This window comes from Meles meles, chromosome 1, assembly GCF_922984935.1.
Source record: "Meles meles chromosome 1, mMelMel3.1 paternal haplotype, whole genome shotgun sequence".
Taxonomy (NCBI): domain Eukaryota; kingdom Metazoa; phylum Chordata; class Mammalia; order Carnivora; family Mustelidae; genus Meles; species Meles meles.
Genome location: NC_060066.1, coordinates 15,777,543 through 15,798,495, shown reverse-complemented (window position 1 = coordinate 15,798,495; position 20,953 = coordinate 15,777,543). Strand labels below are relative to the sequence as shown.

Here is a 20,953-nt window from a genome sequence, read left to right as displayed (position 1 = left end):
CCGTCTTTAGGTTAACATGTATCAATGTAATAATAAAATTCCCAAATATCATAAGGCTGGAAGATACTTAATCTATTAAAATTCCAAATGAATCTTGTGAGTTCCCTAATTAAAAACTTACACATTGTCAACTGTTGGCTAAAATCAAACTTCCCTGAAGATACTCTGAAGGTATTTGTGACTATCTAATGCTTATTGATTTTAGTAACTATTTAAATTTTCTTCTTGGCATTTCTGAGGTTTGGAGCACATATTTTATTTTTTAAGATTTATTTATTTATTTTAGAGAGCAAGAGAGAACAAGAGTGGAGGGACAAAGGGACAGAGAATCTGAAGTGGGCTCCATGCTCAGCAGGGCTCAATTTCACCACTCTGAGATGACAACCTGAGCCAAAAGCAAGAATTAGACACTTAAAAGATAAGACTGCACCACACAGGTGCCCCTTGGGGCATGTATTTTAAATGTCAGAACAACAACTGTAGTCAAGAATTTTCAAAATTTAATTAGATACCTTTGTTCTTAAGAAGTTATTACACTCTTGTTCCACATTATAATTTATAATACGAGAAACTTCTTCCTGCCAAATCTTCAGACCATAAATGTTGACATAGTCCTGTATGTACTCAAAAGAGCGATGGAATCCATCCATGGTAGCGCCCAACTCTTTCAGCTTGGGCATCAATTCACTTGACTGTGTGAAAGGGGAAACACAAAGCTATTACACTGGAGTAGATTGGCAAACAATAATATCCACATTAGACTTTAAATGAGACCCCTACTGGGTGACCGAAAAGATAGTGGAAGATAGCTTTGGAAATGCTCATTTCCTGCCTCAACCAGGGTGAGTGGTAACTGATGTCAGGAATTCAGCAAAGAAGAGGTTTCATTCATTTGGGAAGGAAGCCTTATATAAAAGAATATAAAAAATGAAACTTGACAGTTTCTCTCACGTCATTTGATGAATATATACATATAACCTTAAAATACTTAAAATAGTTTAAATTGAATTTACTGCAGTGAAAAGTAACCTAGATATAAATTTTAGGCCCATTTTTTTTTCCTCCTGAGAAAAATGCTCATATTCTTTAACAGATCAAGGAACGTAAAAAATTGCAGGCTTTGTAGTTCGTAAATGCTGTAGGGTTAACGAATTCTTTTAACTTTAAGAGGGAACTCTGAACTGCAGACATCAGTTCAGTTCTTAAAATTGGGGATCAACAGGTGAAGGAAAGGACTGGTTTTGGAAAGGATTTTTGTATCACACAACAGATTACAATATGGGATCGAAAAGCACATTGGTCAATTGCACCAAACATCATGTATTCGGTATCTGTTAGGAGGAAAGGTCTTGTTCATGATAGTTAGAAATAGTGTGCTCATCCATTCCGCAAGCTGGGCAGAGAGAAAGGACATCCATTTGGTCATCTGGTACCTTGGCTCGGGGGTTGAAGATCAATCCCTTATGCAGAGCAAAAGCAACGCGTTTAACCAGCTCCTTCCTTATTCCATCTTCCAGCAACTGTTTTGGATCCACCTGCGTGCAAATCAAAAAGCAATACATGGCAGTAAGGGAAAGTTCAGTCGTGAGGAAATCCAAAGGGAAGACAGTTTCCAGAATCTGTGGGGGAGCCCTTTCCTACCCTATTTCTCAATGACTGGGACTTTACCCCTTTCTGTCCCTTTGATCTTCTGCAGCTTGGACAGAATGATTAACCCTGTAACTCTTTAAGACTCAGCTGACCGCAGTAAAACTCATGATAATTTTATGACAGGACATCCCAAAGATAGGGGGTCTGAAAAGTTTAAATTGCCTCTCATTTTTCAAATAGTTTAATTAAAAGTAAAAAGTGCCCCCCCCACCCCTGCACCAGGAGGAGGGGTGGAATGAAGGACCTGCCCTTGAATTCAGTGCATGCCTTTCTTCTCCATGTTACCTCAGGGCATCTCCATCCCCGTGAGCAAACTCAAGCCTGCAGTCAGACAGAGCTAATAATTCTCTTTTCTTTCAGCATTCTTGGAATGCCGTTAGTAATTAGGGAGATAGAGTGGGAAAGCAAATCTGCTATTGAACTCTATAAGCTTACTTTACTGGTTCTTTTTTCTGTAATGAGAAAGCATTTGTTATTCCCTAAAAGACAGTCTCCTGTCAAATCCATAAAACTTTAAATAGCTTGAACACAATCCTTTGAATTCCCTGAGTCTTGTCTCTTGTACTTCAGATTTGTAAAATGAACCATTATTTTACTTTTTTTTTTTTTTTAAGATTTTACTTATTTATTCGACAGAGAGAGGAGACACAGCTAGAGAGGGAAGCTAGAGAGACTTTAAAAAGTCATAAAGATAAATGGATGGGTTCCATCTGGGTTTGATTACATTTAAACTTTACGAATGACAATTGCAATGAAAATTGAGGAAAATAAAAAAGCCTGAGAAACATGTTTAGCTACATCATGACGAAGTAATCAGCAAAATCCAGACTAGAAAAGTAACAGGTCAAAGGCTGTGGGTTCCTCACCAGTTAAAGGAAAGGAAGGCAAGGAGGAGAAACCTGAAGATTTAAAAAGACTGCAAAGATACAACATATATATGTGTATTTTTTATAAGATTTATTTATTTATTTTAGAGCACGCAAGTGGAGGAGTGGCAGGGGGAGTGAATCCTCAAGCAGACTCCCTGCTGAGCGTGGAGCCTGACCTGGGGGCTCAATCCCACCACCTACAGTTCAGACCTGAGCTGAAATCAGAGTCAGATGCTTAACTGACTGAGCCACCCAGGTGCCCCTAACATATTTTTTAAAATGCAGTGTCCAGAGATTTACTTTTGGACAATAAAACTCTAAATGGAGAGACTGAGATTAGGTCAGGACACATGAGGAGGATTCTGGGGTAGGAGCTGGGAAATGCTATTTCTTGACTTGGGCGGTGGTGGTAATAATCTATGAACCTACAAAAGTGTTTCTACAGCTCTCAGTGTATCTGTGCCCTATTTTACAATAACAGATTATAACTAGATATAGTCAGTGAGGGGAAAAAAAGAAGTAAAATGAAGTTTCCAAAGAAATACTCCTTGTAAGAATAGATTTGGTGAGAAAGAGTTAAATGTTTTCATGAATTTAAAGATCTTAAAAGGCCCTTCCAATTCTTCCTAAGACTTTCACCAGTCTAGGGCATATTCACTGCCTAGAGAAAGCCCCCTTCCCATAGCCCTTTCCGCCACATTTCTATCGCCTCCTCTGAAGTTAACAACAGTTAATTTTAAGTTTCATGTGGATCTTCCAGACCTTTCTCTACTAATTTCTCTACATATTGTCCTTAGTACATATTTTAAAAATCTAAATGGGACCATAATATGCACACACACATACACACACACACACACACACACGCACACACACACACACTCTCTCTCTCTCTCTCTGTTCTGTAACTTGCTCCTCCCACTTCAAGTTTTAGAGTTTTAGAAATCTCCTGAATGCAAATGCTTTTTGAATGGCAGCAGAACAATTTATACTGGGAATGCGCCATGATATAGTCAGCCATTCTCTAGTGATAAATATCTAGATGATTTCTATTCTTTTAAAATTTTTACTTCTTTATTATTTTTATTTATTATTATTTTTAAAGATTTTACTTACTAGAGAGAGAGAGAGCATGAGCCAGGATAGGGGCAGAGGGAGCAGGAGACTCCCTGTTGAGCAGAGAGCCTGACTTGGGGCTTGATCCCAGGATCCCGAGATTATGATCTGAGCTGAAGGCAGACACCATCCCCCCCCTTTTTTAAATTATTCTTTTTTAAGTAGGCTCCATGTCCAATGAGGGGCTTGAACTCACAACCCTTAGTTCAAGAGCTGCATGCTGTGTGGACTATGCCAGCCAGGTGCCCCAACTTATACCCTTTACAAGTGTCTGAAACAGATGGTTAACGTTTGAGGGTTAAAGACTAGTGGGGGGGGGCACAGGATCCCTTATAGAAAGCCCTGAGTGGTTAGACTGGCAGAGACAGTCTGCTGGGTTGAGTGTGGTCAAGATGATATTCCCTCTGTTCTCATCTGAAAGACTGTGGCAAAAGATCTGCAATTTTCTTAAGGGGGTTTTCCTTTGATAATTTTGCTAATTATTTTGCTATTTTTCCTTTGATAATTTTGCTAATTTATTACATCCTTCCTATACTGGTCATTTTGCATGTAAGACACTTAATCTGGTCCGAGGACTTCTTACCACCTTACGGATTAGTAATTCAGTTGATATGCAGAGAGTATGCATGCAGGCTATCTGCATGTGATAACGTGTAGTGTACTCTCTGCGTACCAACTGAATTAAACTGGCATCAGGCCTAAAGCATGTTCAGTGGATTCTATTAATATTATTGGGGCACAATGGGGGGGGGGGGCGCGGCTCAGTTGCCTTTGGCTCAGGCCATGATCCCGGGTTCCTGAAATCGAGCTCTGCATCAGGCTCCCTGCTCAGTGGGGAGACTGCTTCTCCCTTTCCCTCTCCCTATGCATGCTCACTCTCACTCTCTCTCTCCCTCAAATAAAGAAATAAAATCTTAAAAAAAAAATAATATACCACTATGCTTTAAAAAAAAATTCTAGGGGCACAATAGTATTTCAACATCCTTGCAGAAACCCACACACTAAAATTCCATTTTTATTTAGGTTCATTTCCTGTATTTTCTTGGATTTTAGTAACACAAATGTTGATCTGGCAATTCAGTAGATACATATATTTTTTTTTTTAATCAGAAACATGTAGTCTACTGATACCAGATAAATGAAAAAGAAATAAAAGCACCATGAACCCTGTGCATGGGCACATCACTACTCATCATAGGATTAAAAATGAGAACAGCATTGAGATAACATTTTATACTCCTTGGGAGAGCAAAACTTAGAATGTGGACACTGACAGGTATTGGGTAAATTTTTGTGGGCAGACATTTCATGGAACAGCCCTTTCAGAAGGCAGTCTGGTGGTATTAAGAGAAATTAAGTATAAACACACCTTAAAGCTCAGTGACCCTGGGGCGCCTGGGTGGCTCAGTGGGTTAAGGCCTCTGCCTTCAGCTCAGGTCATATCCCAGGGTCTTGGGATCAAGCCCCCACATTGGGCTCCCTGCTCAGCAGGGAGCCTGCTTCCCCCTCTTTCTCTGCCTGCCTTTCTGCCTACTTGTGATCTCTGTCTGTCAGATAGATAAATAAAATCTTTAAAAAAAGAAAAAAAAGCTCAGTGACCCACTCCTGGGGACGTGGATTTTGGAGAAATTCTTGCATGGTGTACAGAAGAGACATGTTCAGATAATAGGAGTGTTGTGATAATGGGAGTGCTGGTGTGAAAACAGACCATGTGGGTGTCTGTGCCTCAGGGAATGGTTAAGTGGAATGTAAAATTCTGTGCAGCAGTAAGAAGTAACCAGCTGCCCAACTCATAGCGACAAAAGTAAATTCCAAAAGCAATAACTAATGAGAAGAGTTGGAAAAGAATGGGCCTTAGGGCACAACAGGACGTAGAGAAATCAAACACATATACACATAAAGTAACATCTCATACTTAAAATGCAGATACTTGCCTCCTTGGGGACAGAAATCAAACATACAGAGTGGGTGCTGCTGGGGATGGGAATGACCGTGGGCATCCAGATGAGAAAGAAAAGATGAAGAGAGGAGCTTGCATGCATGTCTGATGACAATGGCCAGACAATGACAGTGGGGTGGGATTATCTTAGCTCTCTACACCTGAGATGCAGTATAAAAATACTACAAGGAAAGAAGGATGGGAGAGAGTGAGCCAGTGGTCAAGGGAATTGAACCATTTTGTTTTGTTATTACAAAAACTCAATAAAATGGATTTTTCTTAGATTTAAGTAACTCCTGGGTATGGATGAAAAATCAGGATTATAATGCTCTCTCTTCCTCCATCAGTAAATGAATGACATGAAGATCAAGAGCTGAATGTGAAACAGCAAAGGACAAAAGAGGACCATGTCATTCCCTGTTCCCCATGGGAGAACCACCACAGTGATCCAATGATCCAAGTAAAGAGTCTATGAGGTCACGTGGACCAGCATGAAAGCTATTACCTTGATGATGCCAACCAAAGTTGTCTTCATCATTAAGATGCCTTCAGTAAAAATGGAAATAGCATGAGTGAGCTTGGCAACCTTTAACAAAGAAAAAGAAGTTAATGAAGTACTACAGATGAAAGACCCATAATTTTTACAGGAAGTGAAATTAATTGGCCGAGAGCCCAGGAATGAACCAAGACCGCAGGAATGATGTGCCCTGGTCAGAAATGAGGTGCCATGATGGAACTGAGAGACCCCTGTTAGCCATGCTGGGAACGGGGTCAGCAACATGAAGTCGTTCTTTAAATGCTGACCAATCACCTCCCCTTCTTTGGGCCTCAGTTTCCTATGCATAAAAGGAAGACAGGATTCCATGAGATGGATGGTCCTTTCCATGTAGAAAAGGCTCATCAAGACCCTAACAAGGTAATTTCCCCTTACCTGCCTTCTACTTTTTTCCCCCAAGCAACACAAGGGGACATTAATAAGGTAGACCGATACTGTATTTTTGAGTTTGAACAACTATATAAATTCAAAGCTTGACAATCCAAATTCCTGATGTAATTTTTGGAGTTGTGTCAGAGAGGATATAAAACTAATGCTGGGATGTAATCTGATGACAGTGAATTCCTACTGTCAGTTTCCACTTGATTTCACTCTCACATCTCCTGAGTTCGGGGGAAGGAAAAGCAGAGGTATTTGGGAAGAACAACCCAAACAACCCTGAGGCTGCTTGACTACTGAGTGGGCTTAAAAGTCTGGCTGGAGGAATTCGTTAAAGGAACCCAGATAACTTTGAGCCACTGATCTGACGTACAAAGTGGGAACCTGAATGTGAAAAGTCTTGGCAAACTATACCCCAGAAAGAAGGGCTGATTCGCCAGGACCGTTCGGGAGAAAAGTGACCAGTTGAGCTCCACTTCTTCTGAGGACACTCAGGCCATCGAGGCTTTAAATAACTCCGGGACCAGGTAACGGATACAGATATGGCTGCACTAATTGGCACTAGTTACCACTGAGAGTAGGAAAAGAGAAATCAGAATTGGTCTGGTGGTCCTAGGGATATGGCAGGCGACATGGACCTGGGACACGTCATGGTTTGGGATTTAAATATCAAAAGGCAGAAGTCAGAGGGACACGCCACCTCGTATCGTGGGCCAAGCTGAGCATAGTCCCTCAGCTTGTCTTTGTCCAGGCGGGTCGGCACTTCAATGATATCGTGGGTCTGAAGCTTTATGATCTTTAGGAGAGAAGTAAACATGCTTTCTGGAATGATCTGCAAAACCTTTAGTGAAAGAGGAAAGGAAAAATGGTTGACATCTTTTATTTTGCAGCCGATAAATGCTAGGACGGCAGGAAGACAGTACCCGTGTGTACAAGGAGCCACTTGTCTACAGGAAGGGATGATAAGGGACTTAGAGCTATTTTAACATCTGCTCTCAGGCACACAGCTACGTTCCTGCAAATATCAACTGCTCACAGGATATAAAGCTAGTCCTCATACACATGGAGCGAAAAGATGTATCTTTTCCACCTTACAAACTCCAAAGACTGAGGATCAGAGGTGTTAGTAACATGGCTACAGAGCACTCAGTCAGTACGTGACCCAGGGAAATTCTGAACCCGGGTCTGTTGGGCTCCACGCTGTACTGTAAGTTGTTGAAACAAGGACCAAAATTCCTCTGAAACCTTTAACTTCTAAGGTTATGCTGGATCTAGACCGGGCTCTCTTCCCAGCTAGCTCTGTGACTTCGTAGAAACCAATATAATCTCTATTTCAGTTTCTATACCTACAAAATGGGGATTAATACTACCAGCATTAAAAAAAAAAAAAAAAAGGTGTAAAAATTCTTTGGAAGTAAAACACACGTCTATATCCATAGTACCAGTAAGAACTGGTTTATGTTTAGATATGGCAAATTTCTGCAGTCAAGTTAATACAGGAAGGAAACACGGGTATACTTTTTCTAGGGCCCCAAGAGTCCTTTTTGTCTTTAAATAGCAGCTAGTTTGCCAATAAAATAAGTATCACCTGGATGCATTTCTTACCTTTCTCACATAGGACACCAATTCACCAGAGTAATATTGAGACACACTGAGAAGATCAGGACTATTTGCTTGATTAATCCGAAGAAGGGGAAGATCAAGGGCAGAGGCAAGCTGAAAGAAAAGGAGGTATATCTGTTTCTCTATCTCAAAAAGTCCTAGAAATCTCTCTTTCCACAAAGAGTAACATATAAGAAAGCTCTTGGCTCCTACCCAGGAGAAAGCAACAACCACTGAACTTCATCAAAGTCATTACTGACCATATTAATTTGTCATTAATAAAAAATAATGAATTATTAATGACATGAATAAATAAGTTAATCAAATTAGTGACAAATGACAATGATACAGTTTTTTAAACACAACAGTCATCGGCTATGGCAGTGGTTCTCAAACTGTGGTCCCCGGCCCAGCAGCATCAGCATCAGCTGGGGACTTGTTACAGATGCTGTTCCTTAAGCCCCACCCCAGATTTACTTAATTAGAAACCTTGGGGGCCAAGCCCAGCCATCTGTGTTGTGACAGGTCTTCCAGGTGATTCTGATGCCCCTCAAGTTTGAGAGCTACTGTTCTACAGAAGTCAGCTACTCTTGGATGGAAATCACTGTGACGGATGGATCACTGCACTGCATCCAATCGAAGATGTCACAGCATGTACGGTGTGCCTTATTTTATGTACCACTCAGAAAGAAAGAAAACACTGACGACTGAACTTTGATGGCTGTCAATTACAAACCCATCCCCATTCACAGAGATGTTTAAATAGGAAAGTGCACCTAAGACCTGGTGTATAAGGTGACTCTGTCAGAAGACACTGAGTCAATTATTTGCTCATTTATCTTGATCTGAAGTCACCTCGAGAGCAAGGGCCCTCCTTGTGTTGTTCACCACTATTCCCTCATCTTTTTTTTTTTTTTTTTAAGATTTTATTTATTTATTTGATAGAGAGAGATCACAAGTAGATAGAGAGTCAGGCAGAGAGAGAGAGAGAGGGAAGCAGGCTCCCTGCTGAGCAGAGAACCCAATGCAGGACTCGATCCCAGGACCCTGAGATCATGACCTGAGCCGAAGGCAGCGGCTTAACCCACTGAGCCACCCAGGCGCCCCCTATTCCCTCATCTTTAGAGGAAACCCTGGTTTGTAGCAGATGCTCAACAAGAATTTCTTAAATGAGTAAGGAAAAGGACTTAATTCACATCTAGAGAAAAAGGACCTTGGTAGAACTTTAAAAATGTATTTTTTTAGTACGACATTTTTAGTACCTTGGTAGAACTTTAAAAATGTATTTTTTTAACTTAAAAACTATTTTCTGTAAGACATCCAACTTATGTTAACTGAAACTTCAAATATGCATGGCATCTTTTGAAACTGTGCTCTTGTGGGAAAACTGCTAACAATTTTCAGACTTTAAAGAGACTTAAATTATCTAACTCTCTAAAAGAACGAAATCTTGGACTGAATTCATACATGAGGTAGTCACGAAGACCAATTCCTCCCTAGTGACTGAGAATGTGATCTAACTATTCTTTGCTTACCTTTAGGAATGTAGCTCTGAGTTTAGTAACCATAGATGGGTTTACCCTTATGCTCTCTTGCATGATGGATGTGAATCTGTAAGAGAGATCAGTGGTAAGGAGAATCCATGGTGGCCTTCATCAAGGGGAAATGTTAGGCTGGTCACATTACCTGTCAATTAATTGCCAAGCAAAAGAAAGGTCCCCAACGATCTGCATTGTGATCAGGGCCTCCTCTTTAATGTTAATGGTTCGGATCATTTGGTGCAGAAACTTGCGAGTATCAGCAAGAAACTGACAGACTTGCAGATTTGATTCCAACTGGTGAAATTCTTGAACCTGTGTCACATAAATACATTTAATTAGAAAATTCCAAGTGGCTTTGGTGGTGTTCATTTTTCCCTGAAAACACTTCAAGAAAGGCACTCTACTCACTAAGAATTTCTTGGCAAAATTTCTATTTCAAATGATAATTTTAGAAATGTATAAGCCAAGTCGTAATGTAATTCACAGGTTTCTAGAATTAGAAAATGTTCTACTCTTTGTACTGTGTATGTATTTAACATAATGAGTGGATACTTCCATCTTTCATCTTAGCCTCGATAAACACGTATTAGAAAATCCTCTTAATTCTGAAGATTTGCAGGTTTGCTAAAAAACAGAGTAAAAGTCACATCACAACCAGGGTGTTGGCATTTGGACATTATTAAGGTCTTTTTGTTGGATTCCTTCAAATAAAATAATGACTCCCCAGCATCCTGAAGTTGTAATGTATATAATTCAAGGTGCCTGGGCCATTGCTGACATAAATAACACAAATGATAAAAAGCCTCTGACATTTACCAAGTTGTTGATAGTTGTGGACAAAGTAAAAGATCCAGGAAACAAGCAAAATAGGAACAGTACAAGTGGGGAATTGTCGGCTAGGGAAACTGATGCACTAACAACAGAAAACTATTTTGTGCTGTATTGACAATGACTAACAAACCTCTCAAAAAAAAAAAAAAAAAAAGAAGCCTGTAAGAAGGTATGCCAAATAAAGTATTACTTCTGTCTCTAAAGATATATACTTATACCAGTTGAACAGGGTTCCAAGTAAGTATGGATGATGTTTTAAATAGCTGATCGTTACTGTTCTCATGCTTTTGTTTATTTTTCATTTATTTATTTATTTTTTTTTTTTTAGATTTTATTTATTTGACAGAGAGAGATCACAAGTAGGCAGAGAGGCAGGCAGAGAGAGAGAGAGGAAGCAGGCTCCCTGCCGAGCAGAGAGCCCGATGCGGGACTCGATCCCAGGACCCTGAGATCATGACCTGAGCCGAAGGCAGCGGCTTAACCCACTGAGCCACCCAGGCACCCCTATTTTTCATTTTAAACCTAGTTAAGCATACAATTAAAATTTCAGGAGTGGGAAAATATAATAATTCTTTTTTGAATTTGAGTAGATGAAAAACTATTTCTTTTTTTCTAGAAAAGAAAGCATCACTTATAAGCATATGGTCATTATACAACTATGGTTATTGGTTGTGTACTCCTCTGTAGTCCCCTACCCCAAACTCCTCCCCAATCTAGACATGGTGTCTACAGCGTGGTCTTGTTTTAGTTCTTGCTGTCTTACCACAATTTCCCCGGTTTCTATATCATTTTCATGATTATTTTTTCAAGACTTTATGTTTTTGCAAGTGGAAATGTCATCACTTTGTTGGCTTTCTCGTCATGCTGATCACTTCCTTATTCTCCCAATTTTAGGACACTGGATACAATATTACAATGAGCAGATTGTGTCTTCTGATGAAATATTCTCTCAGATGTATTTCCGGCACCAGATTGCTGGGTGGGTTGGAAACTATGATTCATGATCCAAGCGTCCCCCCTTTAAGAAGGGTTATCTTACCTCCTCCAAAGCTTGTATGAGCTGCACCGTTTTCCTGCCTGCAGCAGTGGAATCATCGTGATTTAAAGACATGATCTGTTTTGAGATCTCTCTGAACCAAGCTTGCAGGTTTTCTACAAACACAGAAACAAGGAGAGACGGCTGAGACCTGTGGCTTTGAATCTACTCAGGAACCCTTTACAAATCTAGGTCTTGTTCACAGAGCTCTCGCTGGGTAACTGACATCGCCCTCAGGGACTCTCCACACAAGAACCACCAAAGTGCCTTGGGCATGTGACCTGGGAGAAGAGAGAGAACTTTCTGCATCAGTGGCTCAGTGAACACAAGTGTGTAACGATGGACACAGGAGTGGGGAGGAGTCAGGAAGGAAATGAAAACTGGGACAGAGAGTTCCCGGGGAGGGTTTGCTGGAGAAGTGAGGATGGGTAGAGAGAGAGGCGCAGGGACATTTTGTCCCTAAGTGAGGGGACAGACATGGGCAGCAGCTTCGGGACAAAAATGATGACGGCACGTCTTGGAGGACAATGAGGGGCAACGTGTCAGGAAGGGGAGGGATGATCTGAAGAGCTGAGGGGGTGCCGTTCACTCTCACAAACCAGTTTCACACAGCAGAGAAAGGAAAGGGCACCAACATGCTCTGGGGACCCTCAGTGTGGCAGGTAAAGCTCGAAGCTTTTCTCATTGACTCTTCACAACAATTTATGGAGGTAGGAATTAGAAGGCATTTCTCAGATCGGGCAGCTGATGCCCAGAGATGTTCCGATCCCAGGTAGGGTCACACTGCCACTAAATGCCGGAGCCGTGCTTTTCTCAATGGTCTGGTCTGATTCAAAGGCTTTGTTCTTTTTAACTCACCAAGTTGGTTCCCTGAAGTTTTTTTTGTTGTTGTTTTATTAATGGGATGATTTCACTTTAATAAAAGCACTTAAGGACTTCTAAGTTATTTCAAGAATTCGTATGAGGCACGCTAGTTGTAATTTTAAAGTTTGGTTGTTTTTTTTTTTTGGTAAGACTGAGGAACAGCTCTGGACTAGCAGAAAGAGCACAGGGTTCAGGGTCTGAGGTGCCAAGCTCGATCCAGGTTCTAAACCTTTGCTACCTTCAGCAAGTGACTACCTTTAGAGCTTCAATTTCTTTACATGTAAGACAAGAATACAGATGTTTATTTCACCGTCTCATAAGGATCAAATGAGAAATATTTACGGAAGTATTTCCTAAACTGAAAAATGCTATGTAGCAAGATAAAGTAGACGATTCTTTATCTTTGAAAGACCTTTGACAGGATGTTGGGATTTATAAGAACCTAAAAGCAATTAGAACAAAAAATGAACATGCCTGATTCTCAGAAACTAATCCGGTTAGATTGTTATAGGTGGTTCCTTGTTTTCTAGACACAATCTAGTGAACTACAAAACATGTTGCCAATTTATATCACATGAATAAAAACACAGCCAACTTTTCCCACGAGGAATAATAAAGTAACTTGGAAATACATTTTAGGCCTAACATTCAGCATCAAATAAATCAACAAAAGCCAAATATAGTAATCATAAGATCATATTGATTAAAAATAACAGGTTTTTTAAACAAAAAGTTATACCACTAAGCTTTTTTCAAACAAAAAATCTATACTATTCTACTATGTAATTAACTATCAGAAATGAATTTCAGAGTTAAAGCATTAAAAAGTTTATCATCTTAAAATTCGTAATGGTAGTTTGGGGGCATTTTGAAAGGCTTCTATCTATATAAAAATTTTAAGTGAGACCGTAACTTTCCTATAGATAAAATTTCCTAAAAGAAGGGGAATTAATATCATTAATATCATTAAAGTAATGATTAATATCATTAAGAGTAGTGTTTTAGAAAGTCTGCAGGTCCCCTCTTCTGCCACTAGATGGCAGGCACACTGTGGGGTGGGGGGGGTGGTATGGGGGGGAGCAGCAAACATGATTAGAAGCCAAGAATCTTGCATACCATCTATGTTAGTAGTTAGTAATATTCTTGAGGGAAGTATCCTGAGAAGATCAGGACAGTTAGGTCCTTTTGTCCCTCCCCACAAATGCATATAAGTTAACACACCAGGGGTGCATACTCTGATGAGGGTCGGGAATGAATTATGACCCTGTGGACTAGGTATAGTATAACAACCCTTCTAGCCCAATCACATACTTCAAAAGTAAGAAACCTCAAGTCCAGAGAGGCTATGAAGGTTGCCTAAAGGAGCACAAAGCTAGAGGCAGCTAAAACTAAGCTTTAGATCTTCATTAGCAACCCCTAGCATACAATGATGACATTAAGGACTTTTTACTATGCTGCTTTCCAGTAATTTTTGTGTACACTTCAAGCACACCAATAGTTCCTCTTCAGCAATTACCATTTTTCTCCACTCGGGTTAGGGGTTTCACTCCAGAAAAGACATCAGCAAGCTCCATCATCCGCTCTGAACCCTCCTTCTTGTAATGCTCCCATTTGGCTTGCTTTTCTGAAAGCATTTGCTTGAACATCTGTTGAAAGAGACAGAAAAGAAATTACTTAAGAGGAAGTCTAGATTAGGCAGTTTACCAAGAAAGCCTGAGCGAAATCCAATTTATTATAAAAATATATGCCTAAAAGTAACATTACCCTGATGTCATTTCTTGAGCTGTCCTCCTTTGTACAAATCGAGGGGCAAAGCTAGACCACTGCTAAGACAGTGGTTCTCAGAGCAAATGAACAGAGTGTCACTTGGATGGCTTTAAACTTCTCAGATGCCCACACCCCACCCTTGAAGATTCTGGTTTAGAGGGTCTTGGGTCGGCCCAGGAAACAGTATTTTTAAAAGACATGAAACCTGGTGGCCACTGCTCTAAAGTCCTTTCTAAGTAACAACTTTGGGGTCATATTTTAAAGTCGGGGAAGGTTGAGCATTGTTTTGTCCGTTTAGTGGAGAATGAGCTAAATTACCAACACAAGTTCTTTCTTTGTGATCACACCGTAAGTCTATTTATGAACTCATGTCTTTATAAAATTAAAACCCTATAAAGGGTTGGGTAGAGGAGGAAACAGTGTATCTCAAGGTTTTTTGTTTTCCATTGAAATAAACTTTAGAAACCTATTTAAGGTATGTCACAAATGTACGGGGGTTTATTTCTTGAGCTCAGGTCGTAATGGGGTAAATATGAGAGTATACTGACTTTTTTCTTAAGAAATCCTTCATTCCTCAGCATCAAAATGAATTTTAAAAGACGAAGACTTCACTGCAGATGAAAGGATCAAGACTGGTAGAATTTTGTGGGCCAGGGGAAAAGGAATCTCAGTGATCAGGCAGGATGATTCAGCAATGAAAAGTAACAGGATGAAGAACTGTCAGAATTGTCTCTAGAGTCTGTCCTGTCTTTTCAAATGCCTGGGATCAATCAATGCCAGGTGACAAAGTGGCAGTGACTAAAAATAACACTGAGGCCTTCATCACTGGCCACATGGCTTGAAGTCTTTCAAACACTCATTCACAGTTGAACTCACAGGTTTCATCTTGCAAGATAGAATTTGGGATAGGGGATGGTCCTTCAGTTAGGAGATGTACCTTTATATAAAAATTATAAGAAACACTAGTCCAATTAGTGTGTTTATAGGAGAATCAGAAGGTGATTCTAGAAAAAGGGTTGAGGTGGGAGGTAGGTTAACAAACCGAGCTGAAATGTATTCTCTCTCGTTTGCTTGATTTGCATTGGGTAGTTGGTTTTGATCTTTCTACCAGATCTTTCTCTTTTGAAGATCTTTCACAATGAATTGGTCTTCTTTTCCCTCTACCAGAACAGACAGAAGGAAGCTGCCTATTCTATTCCAACAGATTTCAGAAAAAGATCAATGATTAGAAATGCAGGCTTGGCCAGGCAGATGACCCAGACCTGTCCTGATTTTCATGCAACAAGACTGAGCTACAGAACTCTTGGGGAACTGGTGCTCGGTTCAGGTTCCTAACTGGACTGAGTGCACTGATGCCTCGGGGGCGACTCTCACTTGCCTCTGCAGTTTGCTTTGACCAACAAGTAAGATGCCCGGCTCCTGCTCTTGGATCTTTCTTGGTTTCTCATCTTGGCTTAATCTGTCTCTCTTCCCCCACTGTACTGAGAGCTCCTTGATGGTAGGGACATGCCTTGTTCATTTTTGAATTCCTAGCACCTGGCTGGGAACAGAGCAGGTATTCAATAATGATTTGCTATTCAGAGGGAAAACATTAACGTTATTAAGGAGTTCAAAAAGGGGCAGCGTCTCTCTGATCTTAAACATGATACCCAGACAAGTCACTGCAAACTGAAAACACCCCGCACATGCATTAGCATGATGTTAATAATCAGCATGTACTTTTCCTGAGCTACTAAGTGGGGGAACACGGTGTCCTCGCATATCTAGAAGATAAACATCAAGCATACCACTAACCAGACTGAGGCGAGACGAAGATCAGTTCCAAATGGGCATTAACATCCACGGCTAGTTCCTGGCCCACCTGATCCAAACCCCCAGTTACTGGTTTCAAAACTTAAGACATTCCTGGGTATCTGCCACTTTTATTAGCCCCCAGAGGCTTGTTACTTTAGCCCTAAGACTGACTAACCTCAGAATCTCTTTCGGGGAACCTGAAATCCTTAAAATCCGTAAGTTGACTTTGCTTCATTGCAAATCCTCCATCCGACTTAAAGGCCCTTTCTAACAGGTTCTTATGGCTTTTCCGAAGATGACTGAAATGCTGCCAGGCCCAGGCTAGCGCCTGCCCACCTTTCAACCTCATTTCATACCACTTCCTCTCATTCTCTCCCCTCTAGACAACTGGTCTTTCTGGTCCTTGAACTGGTCATGCTGTTTCCTACCCAAGAGGACCTGGGCGTGTTCTGCCCCCTTTCTGGCATGGTCTCCAGAATGTTTCCAGCCTTTGTCTTAGCTAACTCTGACAGGTTCCTTTTTCGGGCCCCTTCAGAAGCTCTCGCTTCTCTTCTCAGGGAAGTTGGGAATAGCATCTTTGATTTTAGGTCCTCTGAGAACTATGTTCCTTTCCTTCAGAGCACATTTCTCATTTCAGAGCACATTTTCGTTAGTGCAATTCTCAGATTACTTGTTCATATTCCTCGCTAGATGGTCACCTCCACAGTCTTGTACAATTTCCCCCAGCCCTGTCTCCCCAATGGCTGTAGGCACTAAATGCCTGTTATATGTTCAATCCTGTCCTTTTAGTGTAAGAACTATCGCAGACAGCTAGAATCTTAGCCTGAGCCAGAGACACAGTTACAGAATCCAAATCCTTTAAAAATATTTTTAAGCATAAAAACACTAAGATGTTGATGACTATTTATTCAAGGGTTTTACCTCTTTGAGTATAAACTCAAACTGTGCAGTGTCCAACAGCAACTGAAAGAGGATCTTGGGATTGTACCTAGAGTCCGTTAGAATCTGGTCCTTGATTTGACGAAGGCGTTTGTTGTTTGGGTCACAGGCTAGAAACGGGAAGAAAAGAGTTCCTAATTTATTAAATGTGTAGAAAACATGAACCATAAGGGGGAATTCTTAAAAACTTTCCTTCACTTTCATTCATTTTAAGCATCTGAAAATAAGCAAAGCATACACCATGTACAACATACAGACGGAAAAATATGGTATATCTATGCCATGAGTAAGTACAACTGAACTTTTAAAATATGACAGTTGGATCTGGCAAGGGATGTCATTCATGATATATTATAGAAGGAGGAAAAAGCAAGCGGCAGAAAAGTGTTTCAGATTTTACAGGCATTCTGGGATTGGTTCATTACCGACCATCCAATATGGATGGGCAGAGCCTTCGGACACCATTCCGTCAGTAGGCAGCCTCCTGATGTCCTGTTTGCAGCTGCTTTTGCTTTAGGCATTGCTCTCTGGCAGTGAGGACAGTCTCAGTTTTTTGAGATTGCTCTCCTCAGAAAGGCCTATTTGCAAGGCTGGCACATCTGGGAACTCAGATTTCGGGAGATGCTACCATTCAAGTACTAATAAGAGTGGGCCACTATGCCTTAACTGTTTGTACAATGTGTTTTATGATGGCCACCTGCTTTCCCTCTAGGAGTCTGGAATTTTGATACATGCCAGGCAGGGGCTGCCTGTGATCAGCCCCATATAAAAACTCTGGACATGGAGTTTCCAAAGAACTTCCCTGGTTGGCAACACCCCACACGTGGTGTTGCAATGCATTGCTGGGGACAGGGGCGCAATTAAACACATTCTGTGTGACTCCACCAGGAGACGACCCCTGGAAGCTTGTGCCTGGTTCCCTCCAGACTTCACCCCATGTGCCTTTTCCCTTTTCTGATTTTGCCTTCTATCCTTTTGCTGCAATAAATCACAGCCACAAATGCTAACACACTCTGTGTCTTCTAGGAAGTGATCGTAGCTAGGGTGAGCTTGGGGGTCCCTGACACCAAGGGGAAGCAGGGTTACCCACACAAAGATATGGCACCTCCAAACAGGAAGAACCAGACCTGGGAGCGTTCTGTTCCTTGTAAAGACCCAAGGGCATGGCAGGCACTCGAAGCTTCCTGAACTACCTACCACCAAGGCCCAGAGAGATTCTGGAAACTAGGCCAAGGCGACAAAATTAGGCAGGGATGGACCCAGGGGCAAAATATCTAATATCCCGATTCCCTGCTCAGCCTCTCAGCTCCCAACCAAAACTATTTCAAATAAAATAAGCAATTTGTTAAAGAAAGGTATATAGAACTTTCAAAAAAAATACTGATATTTGCTGAAATTAGTTTATGGGCCAATTATTTAAGAAAAAATAAGAAAATACGATAAGGCACAAATAGTTACAAGTCAAGGTTAAATGGACTATAAATAGTCAAAATAAAAAATTTACAGCAACGAACAGTCAGCAAATTCACATCTGATGACGTTCCAGTTCCCTGACTGTTGCTCCGGCGCCACACGGCTTTCTTATTTTCTTAGCCCCTCAGTGTATCCCAAGATGGCTAATGTGTACAGGAGGGCTGGGCTGTGTACGTCAGGGGTGTTTTCTGATCTTTGGGTTCTGGTGAAGCCTGCAGATGGCCTTTTTTTTTTTTTCCCTTAAAGATTTTATTTATTTACTTGACAGAGATCACAGGTAGGCAGAGAGGCAGGCAGAGAGAGAAGGGGAGAAGCAGGCTCCCCGCTGAGCAGAGAGCCCAATGCGGGGCTCGATCCCAGGACCCTGAGATCATGACCTGAGCTGAAGGCAGAGGCTTAACCCACTGAGCCACCCAGGTGCCCCCAGATGGCCCTTTTTTATACTGATTTCTAAGCCAATCCATCAGGAGGAGACTCATGAAAACCTGGAGAAGGTCTCGGTTTTCATGGGAAACCTTAGAGTAGGATTATTACGCATTCATCACAACTATCTAGGAAGAGCTATATTGGAACCAGTGACGTTGACCGCACAGAGACAGTTTTTTCAGCTTCATATCTGCCTAACAAAATCAAACAGACCAAACTGACAAAGAGTTCCATTTGTTTTGTATTAATTCTGATTTAATAAGAAACCTTCTGAGACGAATTTGCCTTCATTTTCGGATAGGGAACATCGCCCTGCATTAATAATTAAATCCTTGGTAGAAATCGGGGATGGTTCCAGCATTCTCAGAGGCTGATCCCATCTCTGACATCTGACCTGCAAGAATGCAGACTCAGAGAATTGAGGCAACAGATCTTAGAAGCATGGTACCCTCAGAGTGAGACTTCAGGAGCCGGGCAGTCCTGCCTGAGGAGGTTGGCTCTGAGCGTGTTTCTTCAGAAGCTGCAAGACACTGGGGAGGCATCCAAAGCCTGGGCGAGATGCCTCCAGCGGATCAACAGGAGGGAATATAAAGAATACACATTCCTCCCTACACATGACAACTGGAACCACCATAAAAGCTAAACAAGCAGTTATTTTTCCCACACATGACTCATCATCAGATAGGTAAATCATCTGTTTCTGGTAAATGATGACCTTATGCAATCAGGTCAGACAACTGCCAGGCACAAAAATGGAAAACAGATGTGCCTGGAGATAAATGCACAGAATATTGTTTGTTGTCCCTACAAAGGTGCCAATCCCGGAGACTCCCTGGCTCCCAGACTGGAGTCTTGGAGGTCAGGCACAATCGTGGGGAAGAGGACAAGGAGGCTGAGTCATTGGAAACCCACTATTGGTTTTATGATAGAATATAACAAGGACCCGAATTGTTTACATGCTTGAGCATGTAAGACTGGTAAAGAAGATTCAGTACTGAGTCAGTAGAGCAAAATCCTCAAATTCGAACTGGAGTTTACATAAAAAAGAAATGTGACTAAAACCAGATCCATTATATGATTCAGCGTCAGCCATGGTATTCGTGCTGTGAGTAAACTGTAAACTGCAGAGAGATGTAGGCAAAAGAGTAAAACGGAAAAAAACAAAAACCAAAAAACTGGAAAGCAGCACTTTTGAGAAAGATTTTGGAGCTGGAGATTTCTAGTGTGAAGAGAGAAGGCTGAGGAGAAAGTCCATGTATTTTCAGAGGTACAAAGGATGAAGAAGTCCACCTGCTGTCTTCACTGCTGACCACTCCCAGGATGTGGAACCAGATGGGAGCTGGCGGGAAGAACATCTTTCCTGGGAGGTTTGGCCTACGGCAGCTGTGATACCATGGGAGACTGCAGACTCATGGGCAGGATTTTTAGAGACACAGCCTCATCCGAAAGCACAACCGTTGAAAGCAGTGCCTGTCTCAGGGTCACTCTCAAGCGAAGTTTGTTGATGAAAAACAAAAAGCAGGAGGCTGGGGTGCCTGGATGGCTCAGTGGGTTAAGCCTCTGCCTTCAGCCCAGGTCATGATCTCAGGGTCCTGGGATCGAGCCCCACATTGGGCTCTCTGCTCGGCAGGGATCCTGCTTCCCCTCTGTCTCTGCCTGCCTCTCTGCCTACTTGTGATCTCTCTCTCTGTCAAATAAATAAATAAAATCTTAAAAAAAAAAAAAAAAGGCAGGAGGCTTTACAGGGCTGCTGAATGACAGGCCTGAGAGTGGGAAGCGCATGCGCTCCAGGTGAGTGAACTCGTTAGTTAATTAACATCAATCCAGCCTTTACTAAGTACGAGGAATTGTGTCAGCTCTCAACTAGCTCAGGTTAGTCCAACCTACTTATTTTTCCATTAAACCAGGTTTTTTTTTTTTTTAAGTCAAAGGCTCATGGACTCTGTGGAAGCATTTCCTACAATCTGTAAAGCAACTGAACTGGACCTTCAGCCCATAGTGTCTCCAAGAGGACTGTGGGCCAGAAAAGGTTAGACCCAGTCTACCTTTATTAGGCAGTCTGGTTTAGCCTGTTCATCAACTCTGTGGGTCCATGTTTTTCTGTACTTCCCAAAGTATACCTTCTTCTCTATCACTTCTCCAGTCTAGAACTTTTTACTTAAAAATCCGAGG

The 20,953-nt window shown here is 41.4% G+C and overlaps 1 protein-coding gene across 1 annotated transcript in view; it reads right to left on the bottom strand.

The window, feature by feature from the left end:
- Positions 1-20,953, bottom strand: part of WASHC5 (WASH complex subunit 5) — a 61,221-nt gene that overhangs the window by 19,476 nt on the left and 20,792 nt on the right. Inside the window, exons 10-19 of the mRNA XM_045998615.1 lie at positions 16,865-16,992; positions 13,899-14,028; positions 11,522-11,634; positions 9,797-9,963; positions 9,646-9,721; positions 8,114-8,224; positions 7,209-7,349; positions 6,080-6,160; positions 1,434-1,535; positions 513-692 (exon numbers count right to left, since the gene is read on the bottom strand). Of these exons, the coding sequence (XP_045854571.1) occupies positions 513-692; positions 1,434-1,535; positions 6,080-6,160; positions 7,209-7,349; positions 8,114-8,224; positions 9,646-9,721; positions 9,797-9,963; positions 11,522-11,634; positions 13,899-14,028; positions 16,865-16,992 (1,229 nt within the window). The remainder of the gene's footprint in view (positions 1-512; positions 693-1,433; positions 1,536-6,079; positions 6,161-7,208; positions 7,350-8,113; positions 8,225-9,645; positions 9,722-9,796; positions 9,964-11,521; positions 11,635-13,898; positions 14,029-16,864; positions 16,993-20,953) is intronic.